Source organism: Neovison vison, chromosome X (assembly GCF_020171115.1).
Source record: "Neovison vison isolate M4711 chromosome X, ASM_NN_V1, whole genome shotgun sequence".
NCBI lineage: Eukaryota > Metazoa > Chordata > Mammalia > Carnivora > Mustelidae > Neogale > Neogale vison.
Window position 1 is genome coordinate 71,306,539 of NC_058105.1, and position 22,021 is coordinate 71,328,559.

A 22,021-nucleotide genomic window follows, 5' to 3' on the forward strand; every position below is an offset into this window, starting at 1 on the left:
TATTTATTTGACAGATAGAGATCACAAGTAGGCAGAGAGGCAGACAGAAAGAGAGAGAAGCAGGCTCCCTGCTGAGCAGAGAGCCTGATGTGGGGCTCGATGCCAGGACCCTGAGATAATGACCCGAACTGAAGGCAGAGGCTTAACCCACTGAGCCACCCAGGTGCCCCACCTTATGTCTTTTGATAGGAGCATTTAGTCTATTTCCATTTAAAGTAATTATTAAAAATATGTATATATTGCCATTTTATTTTTTTTCTGGCTGTTTTTATTGTTCCTTTCAGTTCTTTTTCTCTTGCTTTTTTTTTTTTTTTTACCCTCTTTGCTTTAATGGACTTTTTAAAATGTTATGCCTGGATTCCTTTTCTCTATTTTTTGTGTCTGTTTTAGGGTTTTGATTTGTGGTTACTACTGGGTTCATATATAACATCTTATATGTATAGCAGTCTGTATCAAGTTGATGGTCAGTTAACTTCAAACGCATGTTTAATTTTTAATTATTTTATTAACATGTAATGTATTATTAGCCCCAGGGATACAGGTCTGTGAATCATCAGGCTTACACACTTCACAGCTTTCACCATATCACACACCCTCCCCAATGTCCATAACCCAACCACCCTCTCCATAACCCCATCCCCGCAGCAACCCTCAGTTTGTTTTGTGAGATTACGAGTCTCTTAACGGTTTGTCTCCCTCCTGATCCCATCTTGTTTCATTTTTTTTCCTTTCCTATGCACAAGCCCCTGACTCTGCCTTTCAAATTCCTCATATCAGGGAGATCATATGGTATTTGTCTTTCTCTGATTGACTTACTTCGCTCAGCATAATACCCTCTAGTTCCATCTACCTCGTTGCAAATGGCAAGATTTCATTTCTTTTGATGGCTGCATAGTATTCCATTGTGTGTGTGTGTGTGTGTGTGTGTGTACCCCATCTTCTTTATCCATTCTTCTGTTGATGGACATCTAGGTTCTTTGTATAGTTTGGCTATGTGGACATTGCTGCTATAAGTGTTCAGGTGCACGTGCCCCTTCATATTGCTACATTTGTATCCTTAGGATAAATACCCAGTAGTGTGATGGCTGGGTCATAGGGTAGCTCTATTTTCAACTTTTTGAGGAACCTCCATGCTGTTTTCCAGAGTGGATACACCAGCTTGCATTGCCACCGACAATGTAGGAGGGTTCCCCTTTCTCCGCATCCTTTCCAACATCTGTCGTTTCTTGACTTGTTAATTTTAGCCATTCAGCTAGTGTGAAGTGGTATCTCATTGTGGTTTTGGTTTGTATTTCACTGATGTCGAGTGATGTTGAGCACTTTTTCATGTGTCTCTTGGCCACTTGGATGTCTTCTTTGTAGGAATGTCTGTTCATGTCCTCTGCCCCTTTCTTGATTGGATTATTTGTTCTTTGGGTGTTGTTTCATTAGTAATTTATAGATTTTGAATACTATCTCTTTATCTGACATGTCGCTTGTGAATATCTTCTCCCATTCTGTCAGTTGTCTTTTGGTTTTGTTGACTGTTTCCTTTGCTGTGCAAAAGCTTTTGATCTTGAAGTCCCAATAGTTCATTTTTGCCCTTGCTTCCCTTGCTTCTGGCGATGTTTCTAGGAAGAAGGTGCGGCAGCTGAGGTCAAAGTGGTTGCTGCCTGTGTTCTCCCCAAGGATTTTGATGGATTCCTGTCTCACATTGAGGCCTTTCATCCATTTTTAGTCTATTTTTGTGTGTGGTATAAGGAAATGGTCCATTTTTCTGCATGTGGCTGTCCAATTTTCCCAACACCATTTGTTGAAGAGACTTTTTTCCACTGAACATTCTTTCCTGCTTTGTTGAAGGTTAGTTGATCATAGAGCTGAGGGTCTATTTCTGGGCTCTCTATTCTGTTCCATTGATCTTTGTGTCTGTTTTTATGCCAGTACCATACTGTCTTGATAATGACAGCTTTGTAATAGAGCTTGAAGTCTGGAATTGTGATGCCACCAAATTTGGTTTTCTTTTTCAACATTCCTCTTGCTGTTCAGGGTCTTTTATGGTTTCATATACGTTTTAGGATTATTTGTTCTATCTCTTTGAAATAAATAAATTGGTGATATTTTGATAGGGATTGCATTAAATATGTAGATTGCTTTAGGTAGCATAGACATTTTCACAGTACTTCTTCCAATCCATGAGCATGGAACGTTTTTCCATTTCTTTGTGTCTTCCTCAATTTCTTTCATGAGTACTTTATAGGTTTCTGAGTACAGATTCTTTGCCAGTTTGGTTAGGTTTATTCCTAGGTATCTTATGGTTTTGGGTGCAATTGTAAATGGGATTGACTCCTTAATTTCTCTTTCTTCTGTCCTGTTGTTGGTGTATAGAAATGCAAGTGATTTCTGTGCATTGATTTTATATCCTGACACTTCACTGAGTACGAGTTCTAGCAGTTTTGGAGTGGAATCTTTTGGGTTTTCCACATAAAGTATCCTATCATCTGCAAAGAGTGAGAGTTTGACTTCTTCTTTGCCAATTTGGATGCCTTTAATTTCTTTTTGTGGTCTGATTGGTGAAGCTAGGACTTCTAGTACTGTGTTGAATAGCAGTGGTGATAATGGACATCCCTGCCGTGTTACTGACCTTAGCAGAAAAGCTCTCAGTTTTTCCCCATTGAGAATGATATTTGCTGTGGGTTTTCATAGATGGATTTGATGAAATTGAAGTATGTACCCTCTATCCCTACACTTTGAAGAGATTTGATCAAGAAAGGATGCTGTACTTTCTCAAAGCTTTTTCAGCTTCTATTGAGAATATCATATGGTTCTTGTTCTTTCTTTTATTAATGTATTGTATCACATTGATTGATTTGCAGATGTTGAACCAACCTTGCAGCCCAGGCATAAATCCCACTTGGTCGTGGTGAATGATCCTTTTAATGTACTGTTGTATCCTACTGGCTAGTATTTTGGTGAGAATTTTCATATCTTTGTTCATCAAGGATATTGTCTGTAATTCTCTTTTTTGATGGGGTCTTTGTCTGGTTTTGGGATCAAGGTAATGCTGGCCTCATAAAATGAGTTTGGAAGTTTTCCTTCCATTTCTATTTTTTGGAACAGTTTCAGGAGAATAGGTATTAATTCTTCTTTAAATGCTTGGTAGAATTCCCCTGGGAAGCCATCTGGCCCTGGGCTCTTATTTGTTGGGAGATTTTTGATGACTGCTTCAATCTCCTTACTGGTTATGGGTCTGTTCAGGTTTTCTATTTCTTCCTGGTTCAGTTTTGGTAGTTTATACAGTCTCTAGGAATGCATCCTTTTCTTCCAGATTGTCAAATTTGCTTGCATATAGTTGCTTATAACATGTTCTTATAATTGTTTGTATTTCTTTGATGTTGGTTGTCAAATGCGGGTTTATTAAATCTTCCTTGTAACTGGTCCATTCAGATTTTCTCTTTTTTCCTGATTCAGCCTTAGTAGGTTGTATGTTTTAAGGATTTATCCATTTTTTTCTAGATTTTTCAATTTGTTATATAATTGTTCACAATAATCATTTATGATTATTTGTATCTCTGTGATGTCAGTTTTCAAGTCAGTTTTATTTATAATTTTGTTTTAGTCTTCTCTTTTATTCTTGGTTAATCTAGGTAAAAGTTTGTCAATTTTGTTTATCTTTCCAAAATTCCAACTTCTATTTTCATTAATTTTTTTCTATTGTCTTATTTCTATTTCGTTTATTTTTGTTCTATACTTTATTATTTCTCTTCTGCTAAACCTGGGGTTACTTTTTTCTTCTTTTTATAATTCCATGAGTTGTAAAGTTAGATTATTTGAGATCTTCTTTTTTTTTTTTTAAAGATTTTATTTATTTATTTGAGAGAGAGAAATCACAAGTAGATGGAGAGGCAGGCAGAGAAAGAGGGAAGCAGGCTCCCTGCTGAGCAGAGAGCCTGATGCGGGACTCGATCCCAGGACCCTGAGATCATGACCTGAGCCGAAGGCAGCGGCTTAACCCACTGAGCCACCCAGGCGCCCCTTCTTTTTTTTTTTTTTAAAGATTTTTATTTATTTATTTGACAGACAGAGAGAGATCACAAGTAGGCAGAGAGGCAGGCAGAGAGAGAGGAGGAAGCAGGCTCCCTGCTGAGCAGAGAGCCCGATGCGGGGCTTGATCCCAGGACCCTGAGATCATGACCTGAGATGAAGGCAAAGGCTTAAACCACTGAGCCACCCAGGCGCACCATTGAGATCTTCTTTAAATGTAGGTGTTTATCACTATAAACTTTCTGCTTGAGATTGTTTTTGATGCATCCCATAAGTTTGGATATGTTGTGTTTACATTTTGTTTTGTCACAAAATACTTTCAGATTTCCTTTTTTATTTCCTCTTTGATCCATTGGTTATTCAGGAATGTGTTTTTCAACCTCCATGCATTTGTGAGTTTTTCATTTTTCCTCCTGTCATCTTTTTCTAGTTTTCTACCATTGTGTTTGGAAAAGATATTTGATATGATTTCAGTCTTATTAAATTTGTTAAGGCTTGTTCTAGGGCCCAACATAAGGTCTGTCCAGGAGAAAGTTCCATGTGTGCTTCAGAGAAATCTGTATTGTGCTGTTGGATAGAATATTCTTTATGTGTTTGTAAGGTCCATTTGGTCTCTAGTGTTATGCAGGTATGCTATATGTTTTATTTTCTATCTGGATGATCTATGCATTGTTGAAAGTGGGGTTGTTGAATTCCCCTACTGTTTATAATTGCTCCCTTCAGTTTGTTAACATTTGATTTATTTATTTATTGTTAAATTCAAATTTAATTAACATACAGTTTTATATTAGTTTCAGGTATACAGTATAATGATTCAACACTTTTATACATATCTCCCTGCTCATTAAGATAAGTGTACTCTTAAACCACCTTTATTTCACCTATTGCCCTACCCACCTTTCCTCTGGCAACCACCAGTTTGCTCATTGTATTTAAGAGTCTTTTTATGTCTGTCTCCTTTTTTGTTGTCTGTTTTGTGTGAAATAACACATATGAGTGAAATCTTAGTGTTTGTCTTTCTCTGACTGAGTTATTTCACTTAACATTATATCCTCTAGACCCTCTAGGTCCATCCATATTACTGCAAATGGCAAGAGTTCATTCTTTTTTATGGCTGAGTAATTTCCAGAAAGTGTATATATACCACATCTGCTTCATCCATCTGTCTATCAGTGAAGACTTGGATTACTTCCATATCTTGGCCATTGTAAATCATGCTGCAGTAACACTGTAAATAATGCTGCAATAGACATAAGAGTGTGTAGTATTTTCAAATTAGTGTTTTCCCTTTTGGGGGGGTAAAAACCCAGTAATGGAAATCATATGGTAGTTTCTAATTATAATTTGAGGGACCTCCATAGTGATTTCCACAGCAGCTCTACCAATTTGCATTATCTCAAACAGTGCATGAGGGCTCCTTTTTCTCCACATCTTTGTCAAAACTTGTTATTTCTTGTGTATTTGAATTAACCATTCTGACAGGCGTGAAGTGGTATCTCACTGTGGTTTTCATGTGCATTTCCTTTATAATTATTGATGTTGAGCATCATTTTGGCAGTATTAGTTTTAAATATTTAGTTGCTCTAATATTTAGTGTATATATATTTATAACTGTTATAGCCTCTTAGTGCCTTGACCCCTTTATCACTATATATAGTGACCTTCTTTGCCTCTTGTGATCAGTTTTGACTAAAGTCTATTTTATCTGATATAATTATAGCCCCTCCTGCTCATTTTTCTTTACCATTTGCATGTAATATCTTTTTCAGTCCCTTTCAGTTTATGCATATCCTTATAGCTAAGTTAGTTTCTAATAGGTAACATACTGTTGGAATATTTTTATTAAAAATCATTTAATCCCTCTCTGTTTTTGATTGGAGAATTTTCTCCATTTATATTTAAAGTAATTTTGATAGGTAAGGACTCACTATTCCCATTTTGTTAATCATTTTCTTAGTTTTAAAATTCCTTTGTTCTTTTTTTCCTCTCTTGCTATCTTTTAAAAAAATTTATTCTTGTAGTGGTATGCTTTAATTCCCTTTTATTTATCTTTTATGTATGTACTATGGGTTTTTTCTTTGTGGTTACCATGTGGTTTACATAAAGCATCTTTTAGATATAACAGTCTATTTTAAGCTGTTAACAACTTATGTTCAAACGCATAGAGAAACTCTACACTTTTACTTCTCTTTTCACATTTATGCTATTCATGTCACACTTTACATATTTTTATATTGTACATCTGTTAACAAATTTTTATAGCTATAGTTATTTTTAATATTATTGTTTTTAACTTTTATAGTAGAGGTAAAAGTGATTTACACACTATCATTACAAAATTAGGATATTCTGAGTTTTATTATATTTTTATAACCTATTGAAGGATATTTTGGTTGCTTCCTAGTTTTCACAATTATGAGTAAATTTTCTATAATTAGTAATGTGCAGGGTTTTTTGTGGACATTAGCTTGCAGCTCATTTGGGTAAAATACTAAGAAGGGCAGTTGCTAGATTATGTTGGGAGAATATGTTTAGTTTTATAAGAATCTATGAAACTGCCCTTCAAAAATGGCTCTCCTCTTACTTTTCTTACTAACAATGAATGAGAATTCCTATTTCTCCACATTCTCACCAGTATTTGGTTTTGTGAATGCTTTAAATTTTAGCTATTTTAATAGTTGTATAGTGGTATTATTTTAATTTGCATCTTCTTGGTGAAATATAATATGGAGCATCTTTATATATGCTTGTTTGCTATCTGTATATCTTTTATAGAGAGGTAACTGTTTAAGTCTTTGCCCTAATTTATAATTGAGTAGTTTCTTGTCTTATAGTTGAATTCTTTGTGTGTTTTAGACATCAGCTTTTTATCAGATGTGTGTTTTGCAAATGTTTTCTCTCACTCTGCGACTTATGTTTTCATTCTCTAATGATATCTTTCACACAGCAGACATTTCTAATTTTAATAATGTCTAATTCCTAATTTAATGGATTGTACTTTTGGTGGTTTTTTTTTTTTAAGTCATCACCAACCTAAAGGAAATAGATAAATTTCAAAAAACATATAAGTTAGCAAAACTGAAGCATGAAGAAATAGAAAACTTAGACTCACTGGGGCGCCTGGGTGGCTCAGTGGGTTAAGCCGCTGCCTTCGGCTCGGGTCATGATCCCAGGGTCCTGGGATTGAGCCCCGCATCGGGCTCTCTGCTCAGCAGGGAGCCTGCTTCCTCCTCTCTCTCTGCCTGCCTCTCTGCCTACTTGTGATCTCTCTCTGTCAAATAAATAAATAAAATCTTACAAAAAAAAAAAGAAAACTTAGACTCATAACTAGCCAAGAAACTGGATCAGTAATCAAAAATCTCTAAACAAACGAAGCCCAGGGCCCTATGGCTTCACACCAATGTCTCATGTCTATAGCAACATTATCTACAATGACCAAATTATGGAAAGAGCCCAAATGTCCATTGACTGATGAATGGATAAAGAAGTTATGGTGCGTATTTGCACACAATGGAATATTGCTCAGCCATCAAAAGGAATGAAGGCTTGCCATTTGCAACGACATGGGTGGAGCTAGATAGTATTATGCTAAGTGAAATAATTCAGTCAGCGAAAGACAAATACCATATAAATTCACTCCTAAGTGAAATTTAAGACAGAAAACAAAGGAGTGTTCAGGGAAATAAAAGAGAGACAAAGGAAGAAACAGACCCTTAACTAACAAAACAAAACAAACTGAGGGTTACTGGAGGGGAGGTGGGTAGGGGGGATGCGTTAAATAGGTGATGGGAATTAAGGAATGCATTTGTCATGATGAGCCCTGTGTGTTGTATGGAACTGTTGAATCACTGTATTATACATGTAAAACTAACATTACACTGTATGTTAACTAACTGGAATTTAAATAAAAACTGAAAAATAGGGGCACCTGGGTGGCTCAGTCATTAAGCATCTGCCTTCAGCTCGGGTCAGGATCCCAGGGTCCTGGGATCGAGCCCCACACTGGACTCCCTGCTCTGCAGGAGGCCTGCGTCTTCCTCTCCCATTCCCCCTGATTATGTTCCCTCTCTCACCGTCTGTCTCTCTGTCTCTCTGTCTCTCTCTCTCTCTCTGTCAAATAAATAAGTAAATAAAATCTTTAAAAAGAAAACCTTTAAAAAATAAATAAAAAATAAAAAGTCATTAGCGAACTAGTGGTCACTTCAGTTTTCTCCTATGTTACTTTCTAAGTGTTCTATAGCTCGGGGGTTTATGGTTAGGTTTATGATCCATTTTGTGTTAATTTTGAGGAAGTTTATAGTCTGATTCATATTTTTTTTTGCACATCGATGTCCATTTGTTTCAACACAGTTTGTTGAAAGATGTATCCTTAGTTTTTTAAAATTTCTGGTTACCCCCTGCTACCATTGTGGAAATTACTTAATGTTTCAATTCTTTTAGTCGTTGTCTTAAAAAGAATCTTTACTGAACTGTCCATGTTTGTAATATCTGTACTGCACTTTGCCTAATTTATTTTGCTATCTTTCAGTTCACTAATTTTCCCTTCTTATGTTTCTAATCTGCAGTGGAAACCATGTTTCCATTTGGATTATTGCATTTTTCATTTCACGTAGTTCTTCTTTTTCACATCATCAAAGTAATATTTTGTAGTTTCTGTTTCCTACAAACTTCTCTGATATTCAGGATGTGTAACAATTGATATTCTACAGGCAGTAATCAATCGGAATTGGTATCAGCTGGAAATAACCACTGTACCATATCAATACTTAATATTGTATATCAGCCTACTTACTTATACTTCTGAGGGCCTTTTATTTCTTTAACTTTGAAAACAGTTGTTTTATAGTTTTTTATAATTCTGGTATCTACATTTTAAGAATCTTCCTGTAATTTTGTTTCTGCTGATTCTCGTTTATGTTGTATTGCTTCTTCGCTTGATTTTGTTTGTTTGTTTACTACTCCCAATTCTTGAAAAATCATTTTTGGAAATAATTTGAAGCCTAGGATGAAGATTACTTCCCCCAGAGAACATTTACCTTTGCTTCTTCAGATGTTTGGGACCAATATCAACTCAATTCATAGCTTGAGGTCTTTTGGCTTCTTGTAGAATGTAAATACATGCCTCAGGGATTGGTTCTCCCCACCATATTTTGTTGTGTTCCACTCAAAACCGAAGTAGCTTTCTTTGCAGTCCCCTGGTGATGGAGGTGGGAGCAGTTTAGTTCTGATAGCCTAAGCGTGTGGTCTCTTGGGTCTTGATGTTTGTTTCCCTAACCTAGTGAGATTCATTTAAAACTAAAACTAACATTTGTCTAGATTTATAAATGCCCACCAGAAAAATAAAGCGGCTTTAATTCTCTGCTTGTTTCTCTAGAACCACACTTTTTTCCTTTAGATTTTATTATCTTGTAAATTGCTTTAGAATTGAAAAAAAATGTTATCTAACATTTTTGTTGTTTTCAGTAGGAGAGTTAGTCTGACATATATAATGCACCCTATTTCTAGAAGCAGAACTCACTTTCTTTAGCATTTTAAGGAAACAATTCTTTAAAGATTTTACTTAGATTCACGTCTTTTTATGATGCGTATCCTTACCCATTGTAACTATATTAATAATTTTAGTAAAATATGATAAGGTCTTCCTTATTACTTGTATGAAAGAGAGCCAATATTTCTTTTTTTCAGGCTAAAGAGGCAGTGATAGAAGCTGAACGACGTGATCCTACAAATATTTTCACTCAGTTTTATGTATTCAAGATTGCAGTTTTAGAGGGAAACTCTGGCAGAGGTATGAATGTTATTTATGAATTATATCTAACTGTTAATATAAAGAATAATAATCTACTGTAAAGGAAAAAACATTGTTTTCAAGACAATGGAGTTTTATATTCTATATTCTAACTTGGTTATGTAAAGATAACACAACCATGCAAAAAGGAATTACGAAGTTTACATAGGAATAAAAGAACAGGGTTTGCCTATTGGGGAAGTAAGAACTAGGGAGATGTGGGACAAGAATTGGAGTGAAAGTCTTGTCGTGGTATACTTTCTTTTGTACCTTTTGTCGTTTGAACCTCTTAAAAATTAAGTTTAAAAAGCTGTGGGATATTTGCTGTGGGTCTTTCATAGATTTTATGAAGTTCAGGAATGTTCCCTCTATCCCTATACTTTGAAGCGTTTTAATCAGGAACTGATGCTGGATTTTGTCAAATGCTTTTTCTGCATCGATTGAGAGGACCATGTGGTTCTTCTCTCTTCTCATATTGATTTGTTCTAGCACACTGATTGATTTGCGAATGTTGAACCATCCTTGTAGCCTAGGGATGAATCCCACCTGGTCATGGTGGATAATCTTTTTAATGTGCTGTTGGATCCTGTTTGCTAGGATCTTGTTGAGAATCTTAGCATCCATATTCATCAGTGATATTGGTCTGAAATTCTCCTTTTTGGTAGGGTCTTTGCCTGGATTGGGGATCAGGGTAATGCTAGCTTCATAAAAAGAGTCTGGAAGTTTTCCTTCTGCTTCAATTTTTCGAAACAGTTTCAGGAGTATAGGTGTTATTTCTTCTTTGAAGGTTTGGTAGAATTCCCCAGGGAATCCGTCAGGTCCTGGGCTCTTGTATTTTGGGAGGCTTTTGATCACCACTTCAATCTCATTACTAGATATCAGTCTATTCAGGTTGTCAGTTTCTTCCTGGTTCAAATTTGGGAGTTTATAGTTTTCCAGGAATGCATCCATTTCATATAGGTTGCTTAGCTCATTGGCATATAACTGTTGATAATAACTTCTGATGGTTGTTTCATAATTTTATGAATTTGGGTTTTCTCTCCTTTCTTTTGGATTAGTGTGGCCAACGGTTTATCGATCTTCTTGATTCTTTCAAAAAACCAGCTTCTAATTTCATTGATACGTTCTACTGTATCTCTGGTTTCTACCTCATTGATCTCAGCTCTAACCTTGATGATTTCCCTTTTTATGTGTGGAGTTGGTTTGATTTGTTGTTGATTCTCCAGTTCTTTAAGGTGTAGAGACAGCTGCTGGGTTCTGGATTTTTCCACTTTTTTGAGAGAGGCTTGGATGGCTATGTATTTCCCCCTTAGGACCGCCTTTGCTGTATCCCATAGGTTTTGGGCTGAAATGTCTTCATTGTCATTGGTTTCCATGAACTATTTAAGTTCTTCTTTGATCTCCTGGTTGATCCAAGCATTCTTAAGCAAGGTGGTCTTTAGCTTCCAGGTGTTTGAGTTCCTTCTGAACTTTTTCTTGTGATTGAGCTCCAGTTTCAAAGCACTGTGATCTGAGAATGTGCAGGGAATAATCTCAGTCTTTTGGTATCGGTTGAGTCCTTATTTGTGATCCAGTATGTGGTATATTCTTGAGAAGGTTCCATGTGCACTTGAGAACAATGAGTATTCTGTTGTTTAAGGGTGGAATGCTCTGTATATATCTATGAGGTCCATCTGGTCCAATGTGTCATTCAATGCTCTTGTTTCTTTTTTTTTTTAAAGATTTTATTTATTTGTCAGAGAGAGAGAGAGGGAGAGAGAGCGAGCACAGGCAGACAGAATGGCAGGCAGAGACAGAGGGAGAAGCAGGCTCCCCGCCCGAGCAAGGAGCCCGATGTGGGACTCGATCCCAGGACGCTGGGATCATGACCTGAGCGGAAGGCAGCCGCTTAACCAACTGAGCCACCCAGGCGTCCCTCAATGCTCTTGTTTCTTTATTGATTTTCTGCTTTGATGATCTGTCTATTTCTGAGAGAGGCGTGTTAAGATCTCCTACGATTAGTGTATTCATATCAATATGACTCTTTATCTTGATTAACAGTTTTCTTATGTAGTTGGCTGCTCCCATATTGGGGGCATAGATATTTACAATTGTTAGATCATCTTGGTTGATAGTCCCTTTAAGAATCATGTAGTGTCCTTCTGTATCTCTGACTAGTCTTTAGTTTAAAATCTAATTTATTGGGGCACCTGGCTGGTTCAGTGGGTTAAAGCCTCTGCCTTCAGCTCAGGTCATGATCCCAGGGTCCTGGGATCGAGCCCCGCATCGGGCTCTCTGCTCCACAGGGAACCTGCTTCCTCCCCCCCTCTCTCTCTGCCTGCCTCTCTGCCTACTTGTGATTTTTCTCTCTCTGTCAAATAAATAAAAAATCTTAAAAAAAATATAATTTATCTGATATGAGAATCACTACCCCAGCCTTCTTTTGAGGCCCATTGGCATGAAAGATGCTTCTCCATCCCTTCACTTTCAGTCTGGGTGTATCTTTAGGTGGAAGACCATTCCATGCTCTTGTATCAGAAGAATAAACATTGTTAAAATGTCTATACTGCCTAGAGCAATTTATATACTTTTAATGCCATTCTGATCAAAATTCCACTGATATTCTTCAAAGAGCTGGAGTAAATAATCCTAAAATTTGTATAGAATCAGAAGAGACCCCGAATCACTAAGGAAATGTTGAAAAACAAAAATAAAACTGGGGGCATCATGCTACCTGATTTCAAGCTTTACTACAAAGCTGTGATCACCAAGACAGCATGGTACTGGCATAAAAACAGACACATAGACCAGTGGAACAGAGTAGAGAGCCCAGATATGGACCCTCAACTCTATGGGCAAATAAACTTTGACAAAACAGGAAAAAATATACAGTGGAAAAAAGACAGTCTCTTCAATAAATGGTGCTGGGAAAACTGGGCAGCTATATGTAAAAGAATGAAACTCGACCATTCTCTTACCCCGTACACAAAGATAAACTCAAAATGGATAAAATACCTCAACGTGAGACAGGAATCCCATCAGAATCCTAGAGGAAAACATAGGCAGTAATCTCTTCGATATCAGCCACAGCAACTTCTTTCAAGATACGTCTCCAAACAAAGGAAACAAAAGCGAAAATAAACTTTTGGGACTTCATCAAAATCAAAAGCTTCTGCACAGCAAAGGAAACAGTCAACAAAACAAAGAGGCAACCCACAGAATGGGAGAAGATATTTGCAAATGACAGTATAGACAAAAGGTTGATATCCAGGATCTATAAAGAACTCCTCAAACTCAGCACACACAAAACAGACAATCATATCAAAAAATGGGCAGAAGATATGAACAGACACTTCTCCAATCAAGACATACAAATGGCTATCAGACACATGAAAAAATGTTCATTATCACTAGCCATCAGGGAGATTCAAATTAAAACCACATTGAGATATCACCTTACACCAGTTAAAATGGCCAAAATTAGCAAGACAGGAAACAACATGTGTTGGAGAGGATGTGGAGAAAGGGGAACCCTCTTACACTGTTGGTGGGAATGCAAGTTGGTGCAGCCTCTTTGGAGAACAGTGTGGAGATTCTTCAAGAAATTAAAAATAGAACTTCTCTATGACCCTGCCATTGTACTACTGGGTATTTACCCCAAAGATACAGATGTAGTGAAAAGAAAGGCCATCTGTACCCCAATGTTTATAGCAGCAATGTCCCCAGTCGCCAAACTGTGGAAAGAACCAAGATGCCCTTCAACAGACGAATGGATAAGGAAGATGTGGTCCATATACATGATGGAGTACTATGCCTCCATCAGAAAGGATGAATACCCAACTTTTGTAGCAACATGGACGGGACTGGAAGAGATTATGCTGAGTGAAGTAAGTCAAGCAGAGAGAGTCAATAATCATATGGTTTCACTTATTTGTGGAGCATTACAAAAAGCGTGGAGGACATGGGGAGTTAGGAGAAGGGAGCTGGCGGAAATTGGAGGGGGAGATGAATCATGAGAGACTATGGACTCTGAAAAACAATCTGAAGGGTTTGAAGTGGCGGGGGGTGGGTGGGAGGTTGGGGAAACCAGGTGGAGGGTATTATAGAGGGCATGGATTGCATGGAGCACTGGGTGTGGTGCAAAAATAATGAATACTGTTATGCTGAAAAAAACAAAAGCTGTGGGATGAGAGGGAATTGATATTGCAAACCCATTTCGAAGTCTCCAGCTTACTTTAAAATGTTTTCATTTATTTGGGAAGTGATTGGTAAGAGGTTTGGCCTTCAAATGGAGTTTCTTTCTATAGAGTTGACAGTGCTGAAATTGCTCACATGAACCTCATCCCATTAGTGCTGTGCCTTTTCCATTAAGTTAAGCGTAGTTTCCTAGTCGATGTGTCTGTACACTCCTGGATTGTGATTTGGTTACAGAATAGAATATGCCTGTGCTGTGATATTATTATTCCCATTCAGCTATCAGTGTAGCTGAGAATATCCTGAGGCAGCTGGAGCTCCCGACTGGCTGTCCCTTGTGAAGGGCAGAAGTTGAGAAATGAAGAAGTTTAAATTAATGGATCCAAACAGAATTTAAACTAACCCAATTGAGCAGCTATTTATGAATACCTACTATGTGCAATGGACTCTGCTTTGCACTACATATAAAAGAAAGATCATTTATTCTTCATTGAAAAATGAATGTTCCACCGGAGAGTAAAGTGTTCCTGTATATTGAAGATTAGCAAGTTGGTGTCAGTTCTTTATCAGGGTTTTTTTTTTTTTAATCAGGGTTTATAATGTAGTCATGTCCATCATCAATGTTTTCATTGGAGACCTCTGAGAATTTGTTTTTATTTGATGCATTATGTTGAAAGATTTAAAAAATTTGAAATTTTTACCAATAGAAAAAAAAGGCAAAAAAAATTTCCTATTAAACCTTTTAACATTCTATTAATTTTTTTTTACTTTTTAAACATAGCACCAGTTCAGTCTTTTTATTTTTTCCCCATTTATTTGTGACTATTTTGTGACTATTTTTAAAATAAAGCCATGTTTATTGATAATATATAGAATAAAACTTACTCTTACTAGGGTATGATTCTATGAGGTTTATTTATATTAATAATTCTGTGAGTTTTCACAAATGTGTACTGTCATGTAACCACCATTACAGTCATGATATAGAACAAAACATTACCTCAGGTTCCTTTATTGTCATCCTTCCAACTAGTTTTAATCCTGGAAACAACTGAACTCATTTCTATCTCTGTATTTTTGCCATTTCCAAAATGTCATATAAATGGAGTCATATTATGAAGCTTTTTGAGCCTTTCTTTCACTTATGATAATGCATTCAAAACTCATTCATACTGTTGTGTTTCCATAGTTTGTTCTTTGTTATTGCTGAGTAGTACTCTATAGTATGTGTGTACCACAGTTTGTTTATTCATTCACCATATGAAGTATATTTGGATGGCTTCTGTTTTGGGCAGCTGTGAATAAACGTGCCATAAATATCTGTTTACAGATTTCGTGTAATAAGATTTAACTTCTCTAGGATAAATATCTAGGAGTTGGATTTTTGGATTGTATGGTAAATACATGTTAGAAACTGCCAAGCTATTTTCCTAAGTAGCTATACAATCTTACGTTCTGACCTGCTATATATGAGTGCTCCAGGTGATCTGTGTCCTCAACAGCAGTTGGAACTGTCCATTTAAAACTATATGCCCTTTCTGCCTGTGGATGCCGCCGAGTAAGCATCATTAAAGTCTCCCCTCCCACCGCCGTCATGTCTAAGTCAGAGTCTCCCAAAGACCCTGAACAGCTGCGGAAGCTCTTCGTCGGAGGTCTGAGCTTTGAAACAACCGATGAGAGTCTGAGGAGCCATTTTGAGCAATGGGGAACACTTACGGACTGTGTGGTAATGAGAGATACGAACACCAAGCGCTCCAGAGCCTTTGGGTTTGTCACATATGCCACTGTGGAGGAGGTGGATGCAGCCATGAATGCAAGGCCACACAAGGTGGATGGAAGAGTTGTGGAACCAAAGAGGACTGTCTCAAGAGAAGATTCCCAAAGACCTGGTGCCCACTTAACTGTGAAAAAGATTTTTGTTGGTGGCATTAAAGAAGACACTGAAGAACATCATCTAAGAGATTATTTCGAACAGTATGGGAAAATCGAAGTGATTGAGATCATGACTGACCAAGGCAGTGGCAAAAAGAGGGGTTTTGCTTTTGTAACATTTGATGACCATGATTCTGTAGACAAGATTGTCATTCAAAAATACCATACTGTGAATGGCCACAACTGTGAAGTAAGGAAAGCGCTCTCTAAGCAAGAGATGGCTAATGCTTCATCCAGCCAAAGAGGTCGAAGTGGTTCTCGAAACTTTGGTGGTGGTCGTGGAGGTGGTTTTGGTGGGAATGACAACTTTGGTCGCGGAGGAAACTTCAGTGGTCGAGGTGGCTTTGGTGGCAGTCGAGGTGGTGGTGGATATGGTGGCAGTGGGGATGGCTATGACGGATTTGGTAATGATGGAAGCAACTTTGGAGGTGGCGGAAGCCATAATGATTTTGGCAATTACAACAATCAATCCTCAAATTTTGGACCCATGAAAGGAGGCAATTTTGGAGGCAGAAGCTCTGGCCCTTATGGTGGTAGAGGCCAATACTTCCCCAAACCATGAAACCAAGGTGGCTCTGGTGGTTCCAGCAGCAGCAGCAGCAGCAGCTATGGCAGTGGCAGAAGGTTTTAATTACTGCCAGGAAACAAAGCCTAGCAGGAGCGGAGAGCCAGAGAAGTGACAAGGAAGCTACAGGTTACAACAGATTTGTGAACTCAGCCAAGCACAGTGGTGGCAGGGCCTAGCTGCTACAAAGAAGACATGTTTTAGACAGTACTCATGTGTATGGGCAAAAAAACTCGAGGACTGTATTTGTGACTAATTGTATAACAGGTTATTTTAGTTTCTGTTCTGTGGAAAGTGTAAAGCATTCCAACAAAGGGTTTTAATGTAGAATTTTTTTTTTTTGCACCCATGCTGTTGATTGCTAAATGTAATAGTCTGATCATGACGCTGAATAAATGTGTCTTTTAAAACAAACAAACAAACAAAAAAAACGATATGCCATGCTAATAGTTGGTAGTATTACCTTATTGTGGTTTTAACTAGCATTTCTGTAATATCTGATATTTGATACCCATGTATCTTCTTTGACAGTGTTTGTATAAATCTTCTGTCCAGTTTTCTACAGAGAACTTTCTTTACTTTTTAAAAATTCATCTCTATATGTTTTGTTCATCTCCTGTCATAGTGGCTAGAACATAGGGAAGAAATATAATTTACATGCTAAGATAAACGGCTCTTCATTTTCTTATTGAATTTTGAAAGTTCTGTATTATACATACGAATTATTGAATATGTGTTTTACAAGTTGTTTTTTTTAAAGATTTTATTTATTTATTTGACAGCGAGAGATCACAAGTAGGCAGAGAGGGAGGCAGAGAGAGAGAGAGAGAGAGAGGGAAGCAGGCTACCTGCTGAGCAGAAAGCCCAACGCGGAGCTCGATCCCAGGACCCTGAGATCATGACCTGAGCCGAAGGCAGCGGCTTAACCCACTGAGCCACCCAGGCGCCCCTACAAGTTTTTTCTTTTTATTTTCTTATCAGTGTCTCTCATGAGACATTTGACAGTCTAATTTATCTTTTTTCCTCTTTGGTATTATGGGTAAGAAAAGCTTTACCTAATCTAAGGTCACAAAATTTTTTTTCCTGACTTTTATTCACGAAATATTATAGGTTTAAATGTATGGCTTGTTCTGTGATCGATTTTGTATATTAATTCTGCTATTTAATTTAAGGTATGAACTGACGTTCATTTTTTTTTTTGCACATAGCTAATCATTCCAGCGTTATTCTTTTCAGCATTATTTATTTAAAAACTATTTTTTTCAACTGAATTACCTTTGCACATTTATTGAAAATCAGTTGTGTGTGTGGGTCTCTTTTTGGATTCTTCATTCTGTTCTATTGATCTATTAATCTGTCTTTATACCACTTACATACTATCTTAATTAGTTTAGTTATATAATAAACTTGAAATCATATAGTCAAAGATCATAATTTTATAGAACTTGAATCCTTTTCAATATGTGAAGGCTTTTTCTATGCCCCATAATATTGTCTTTATTTGTAAGTGTTCTATATGCACCTGAGAAAAATGTATATTTTACTGGCGTTTGAGTGTCCTGTAAATGTTATTCAGGTCAGGTTGATTAATTGCGTAAAGTGTACTACATCCTTGCTGATTTACTACTTGTTCTGTCTATTACTAAGAGAAGGTACTGAAATCTTAGACTGTAATTGTGGATTTGTTAATTTTTCCTTGCAGTTCTTTAAGTTTTTGCTCCTTGTTGTGTTTTGAAATTTTGTTATAAGGTGCATAAACATTTTAAGATTTTTGTAGTCTCACAATGAATTAATTCCTTTATCATCATGAATTAACCTTATTATGTAATATTCTTTGCTCTGAAATCCATTTTGTCTGATATTAATATAGCCTCTCCAGCTTTCTTTTGATTACCTTTAACATAGTATATATTATCCCATGCGTTTTCTTTTACCTAATCTTGTCTTTATATTTTAAGTGTGTTTCTCGTAGGTAGCATATAACTGAAAGTTGATTTCTTTTATTCAGTGTGACTATCTGCCTTTTACTTGGGTCATCTAGACCATTCATCTTTAACATGATTATTGATGTGGCTAGGTTTAAATTTAGCACCTTTTTATTTGTCTTCTGTTTGTCTCATCTCTTCATTGTCACCATTTTTCTTTTTATCTACTTTCTTTTGGTTTGAGTATTTTTTATGATTATATTTATCTCACCTTTTGGCTTATTAGCTCTTTTTTTCTTATTTTAATTGTTAACTTAAGTTCTATAGTGTATACATTTAACTTATTGTAGTCTGTCTTTATGATATATAATGGAATGTAATGCCACCATTCATTTTTAAGTTTCATTCCATTTTAGATTCCCTTTTATGAATGTACCACAGTGTATTTAGCTCATCGATTATTGATAGAGTTTAGGTTGGTTCTATTCTGTACTCTTAAAAAATTGCTGGGTAAACATATTTGTATGTTTTTGTTCTCTTTTGCAAGTATATCCATGGGATAAATTCACAGAGGTGAATTGCTCAGTTGGGTACTTTTTTGACATTCAAGTCCTCCTTGACTGTTTAGCAATTTAGATGACTTTATGAAAATTAACTAATATTTTAAAGATACTAGTTCTCTTTGAACACTGCATCAAACTAGTAATATACTATATGTTGGCTAATTGAACTTAATAAAAGAAAAGATATCGGTGCCCTTAAAATGAGTTCCAAAATCACTGTGGTAAAATTAATCATATATAACTATTATCTTTGATAAGAGTATCTCATTTTTTAAATTGTTTCCTTCTTTTTCAGCTTTGCGGGCAATTACCACATTAGAGAAGTTACTAATACCTGAAGTTCCAGAGGAGAATGAGCTACTTCTAGATAGAGAGTCACCTGTCATGCTTCTCAGTTTAGCTGCCCAGTTTGCTTTAGAGGTAATTCTTATGTATTTATCCACAAGATTTTTACCTCTTTTCCATTTTGAGAGACAATTAATGGAACTCTTTAGAGGAGTTTGCTACAAAGAAAAGAAACTGGTCAGAAGTTGGTGGAAGAAGTTGGATCAGAGGTTTGTTGGTTTATTTGAGATGGGCTGAATGAGAGTGCTTATATGCTGATGGAAATGACCTAGTAAGAGAATAAAAAGTTGACAATGTGTGTGAGAGAGAAGAGAATTATTAGAGTGATGTCCTTAAATAGGAAAGAAGTGATGGACACAAGTGTATAAATTCTGGGACTGGCTTTAGGAAAGAAAATGGATAGTTATCTATGATAGCAGTTGAGAAGTTAAGAGTATGTGGTGTAGTTCCTGGTATATGAATAAATGTGGTAGTGGGAATCTGGAAGCCTTTTTTTCCTGACAGCTTCAGTTTTTTCAACAAAGTAGGAAACAAGGTCATCACCAGAAGTGAGAATGGAAGAGGAGATGTTGGGGAGTTTGAGAAGATGGGTAAGGTATAAACTAATGATGCAGGAAAGCAAGAAAGTGAATGACATGCTAGTGTGGGATGCTTGCCCAGTAAGTATTTGATGAAGTTTTAAAATAAAAGAAATAGTTGTACAGGTTTTTATCCAGCCACTTTTAGCTGCATGGATATAGGCACAAAAGTGAGTAGAAAGTTGGATTTAACCAGGCTCATGATTTTGCCAGATGAATACAATGAAGCAAAGGAGTAGTAGTAGGAAAATCAGAAAAAAGGAGGTGATTATTGTTAATCCCCATGGAATTTAAACTGGTCATGGAGGAGGATATCAAAGGGATGAGGGACAGTGAAAAATTCATAGCATGAATGAATTGGAGGTCTAAGTGCAGTTGAAGCATTGCTGGAGTAACAGAAGGGAGTGAATTAGAAAGGTGGTCAGAGAGTGGAATACATGAAACAGCAGGGTGCAGGACCAGGGTGAGGAAGTGAGGCACTTAAGGAAGCACCCACTTTCTGAGTCATGCAAGTGCAGAGTTGGTTCTTGGTGTGAACCTAAGTGTGAGTGCCTCCTTAAATTTTGTACCTTAAGAGCCTCACTTAACATCACTTAGGTTACCCTAGTCCCAGCCCTGACTGGGAGTATGGTAGGTTTGCAACCACTAGTAATGACAGAGTCCAACACAGAGATCAGTAGAACAGAACAGAAAACCCAGAAATACACACATAATTATATGGTCAATTAATTTTCAACAAAGGAGGAGAGAATATGCAATCGGAAAAAGACAGTCTCTTCAGCAAATGGTGCTGGGGGAAACTGGACACCTACATGCAAAAGAATGAAACTGAATCACTTTCTTACACCATACACAAAAATAAACTCAAAATGGATTAAAGACCAAAATGTGAGACTTGAACTCATAAAAATCCTAGAAGAGACCACAGGCAGTAATTTCTCTGACATCAGCCATAGCAGCAGTTTTCTAGATATGTCTCCTGAAGCAAGGGAAATAACAATAAACTATTGTGACTACATCAAAATAAAAAGCTTCTCCACAGTGAAGGAAATAATCAACAAACATAAAAGACAGTGTACTGAATAGAAGAAGATATTTGCAAATGAAATAGCCAATAAAGGGGCAGTATTGAAAATATATAAAGAACCAACACAACTTCAACACCCCCCCAAAAAATAATCCAGTTTAAAAATGGGCAGAAGACACGAACAGACATTTCTTCAAAGAAAACTTAGAGATGGCCAACAAATTCATGAGAAGACAATAGTAATGAAAGGGTACAGTCAATGACTGTGTTAGTGAACAGCTAAGATAGAGTAGAAATCAAGGAACTAAGAGACTAGAATATTAGGAGGATCATCTCTCTATATATTGAAAGTGCCAAAAACTAAGACAGGAGTAGTTTTTTGAGAAAATAACTGTGCAGTAGATAAGTCATCAAGAAATGGGAAGAAATGGCCAGAAAGCTGGTAGATCAGCACAATGAATTGGTGGGTGATATAGTCTGATTGCAGGAAATTCAAAGCTAGGGATTTGGGGGTTGGGAAAGGGAGAATAATTTTAAAACAGCAATGAAGAGCAAAAACGCTGCCTACTCCATCTCCAGTTCTACGAGTAGAAGGGAAATGAGAGAAAAATCACCACTACTTCAGAGGGCTTCTTTGGAAGCAGTATCCTTGGTGGGATCTAGATTTCCATTACAGAAAGAATGCTGAGGGAACTTTCAGGGAAGGGGTTGCTCACAGAGAAGATTTTGATGATAACGAACGAACTTCAGAAAGCATATGTGGAAAGGTTGGGGGAGTTGGGGAGAAATGCAAAAAGAGGGGTTTATAGAGCTTTATGGGGATTCAGGTACTAGAAATGAAGGTCTGGGGTTCTTTTGGTTACTGCCAATGAACAGGGATAAAGATCACAATAAGATTAGTCTTAGTGGGTTCATGGCAGTGTTGGCCAGTCTAAATATTTATGATAGGGAGGAGTGGGTTTCTGAGGCCAATATGAACCTGTTCTGTTTTTGTCAATGAGTTGTTTCTTCATTCTATCATCTTGCATTGGCTCTTTCGATAATATAAAATGAACAAGTTCAGATTTTTTTCTTGTCCTTAGAGGACAGGAATACAGGTAACATT

The 22,021-nt window shown here is 36.8% G+C and overlaps 2 protein-coding genes across 2 annotated transcripts in view; both read left to right on the forward strand.

Moving 5' to 3' along the window:
• TEX11 (testis expressed 11) overlaps positions 1 to 22,021 on the forward strand; it is a 335,773-nt gene that overhangs the window by 192,099 nt on the left and 121,653 nt on the right. Inside the window, exons 16-17 of the mRNA XM_044234723.1 lie at positions 9,706 to 9,808; positions 19,262 to 19,386. Coding sequence (XP_044090658.1) covers positions 9,706 to 9,808; positions 19,262 to 19,386 — 228 coding nt within the window. The remainder of the gene's footprint in view (positions 1 to 9,705; positions 9,809 to 19,261; positions 19,387 to 22,021) is intronic.
• LOC122897038 (heterogeneous nuclear ribonucleoprotein A1-like) lies at positions 15,536 to 16,475 on the forward strand. Its single transcript, XM_044235176.1, has one exon. It carries the CDS (start codon positions 15,576 to 15,578, stop codon positions 16,473 to 16,475), a length of 900 nt encoding a protein of 299 aa, XP_044091111.1. The 5' UTR covers positions 15,536 to 15,575.

Bases quoted from the DNA above. Each gene is read 5' to 3' on its own strand.
- LOC122897038 (XM_044235176.1), top strand. From the start codon at position 15,576: ATGTCTAAGTCAGAGTCTCCCAAAGACCCTGAACAGCTGCGGAAGCTC.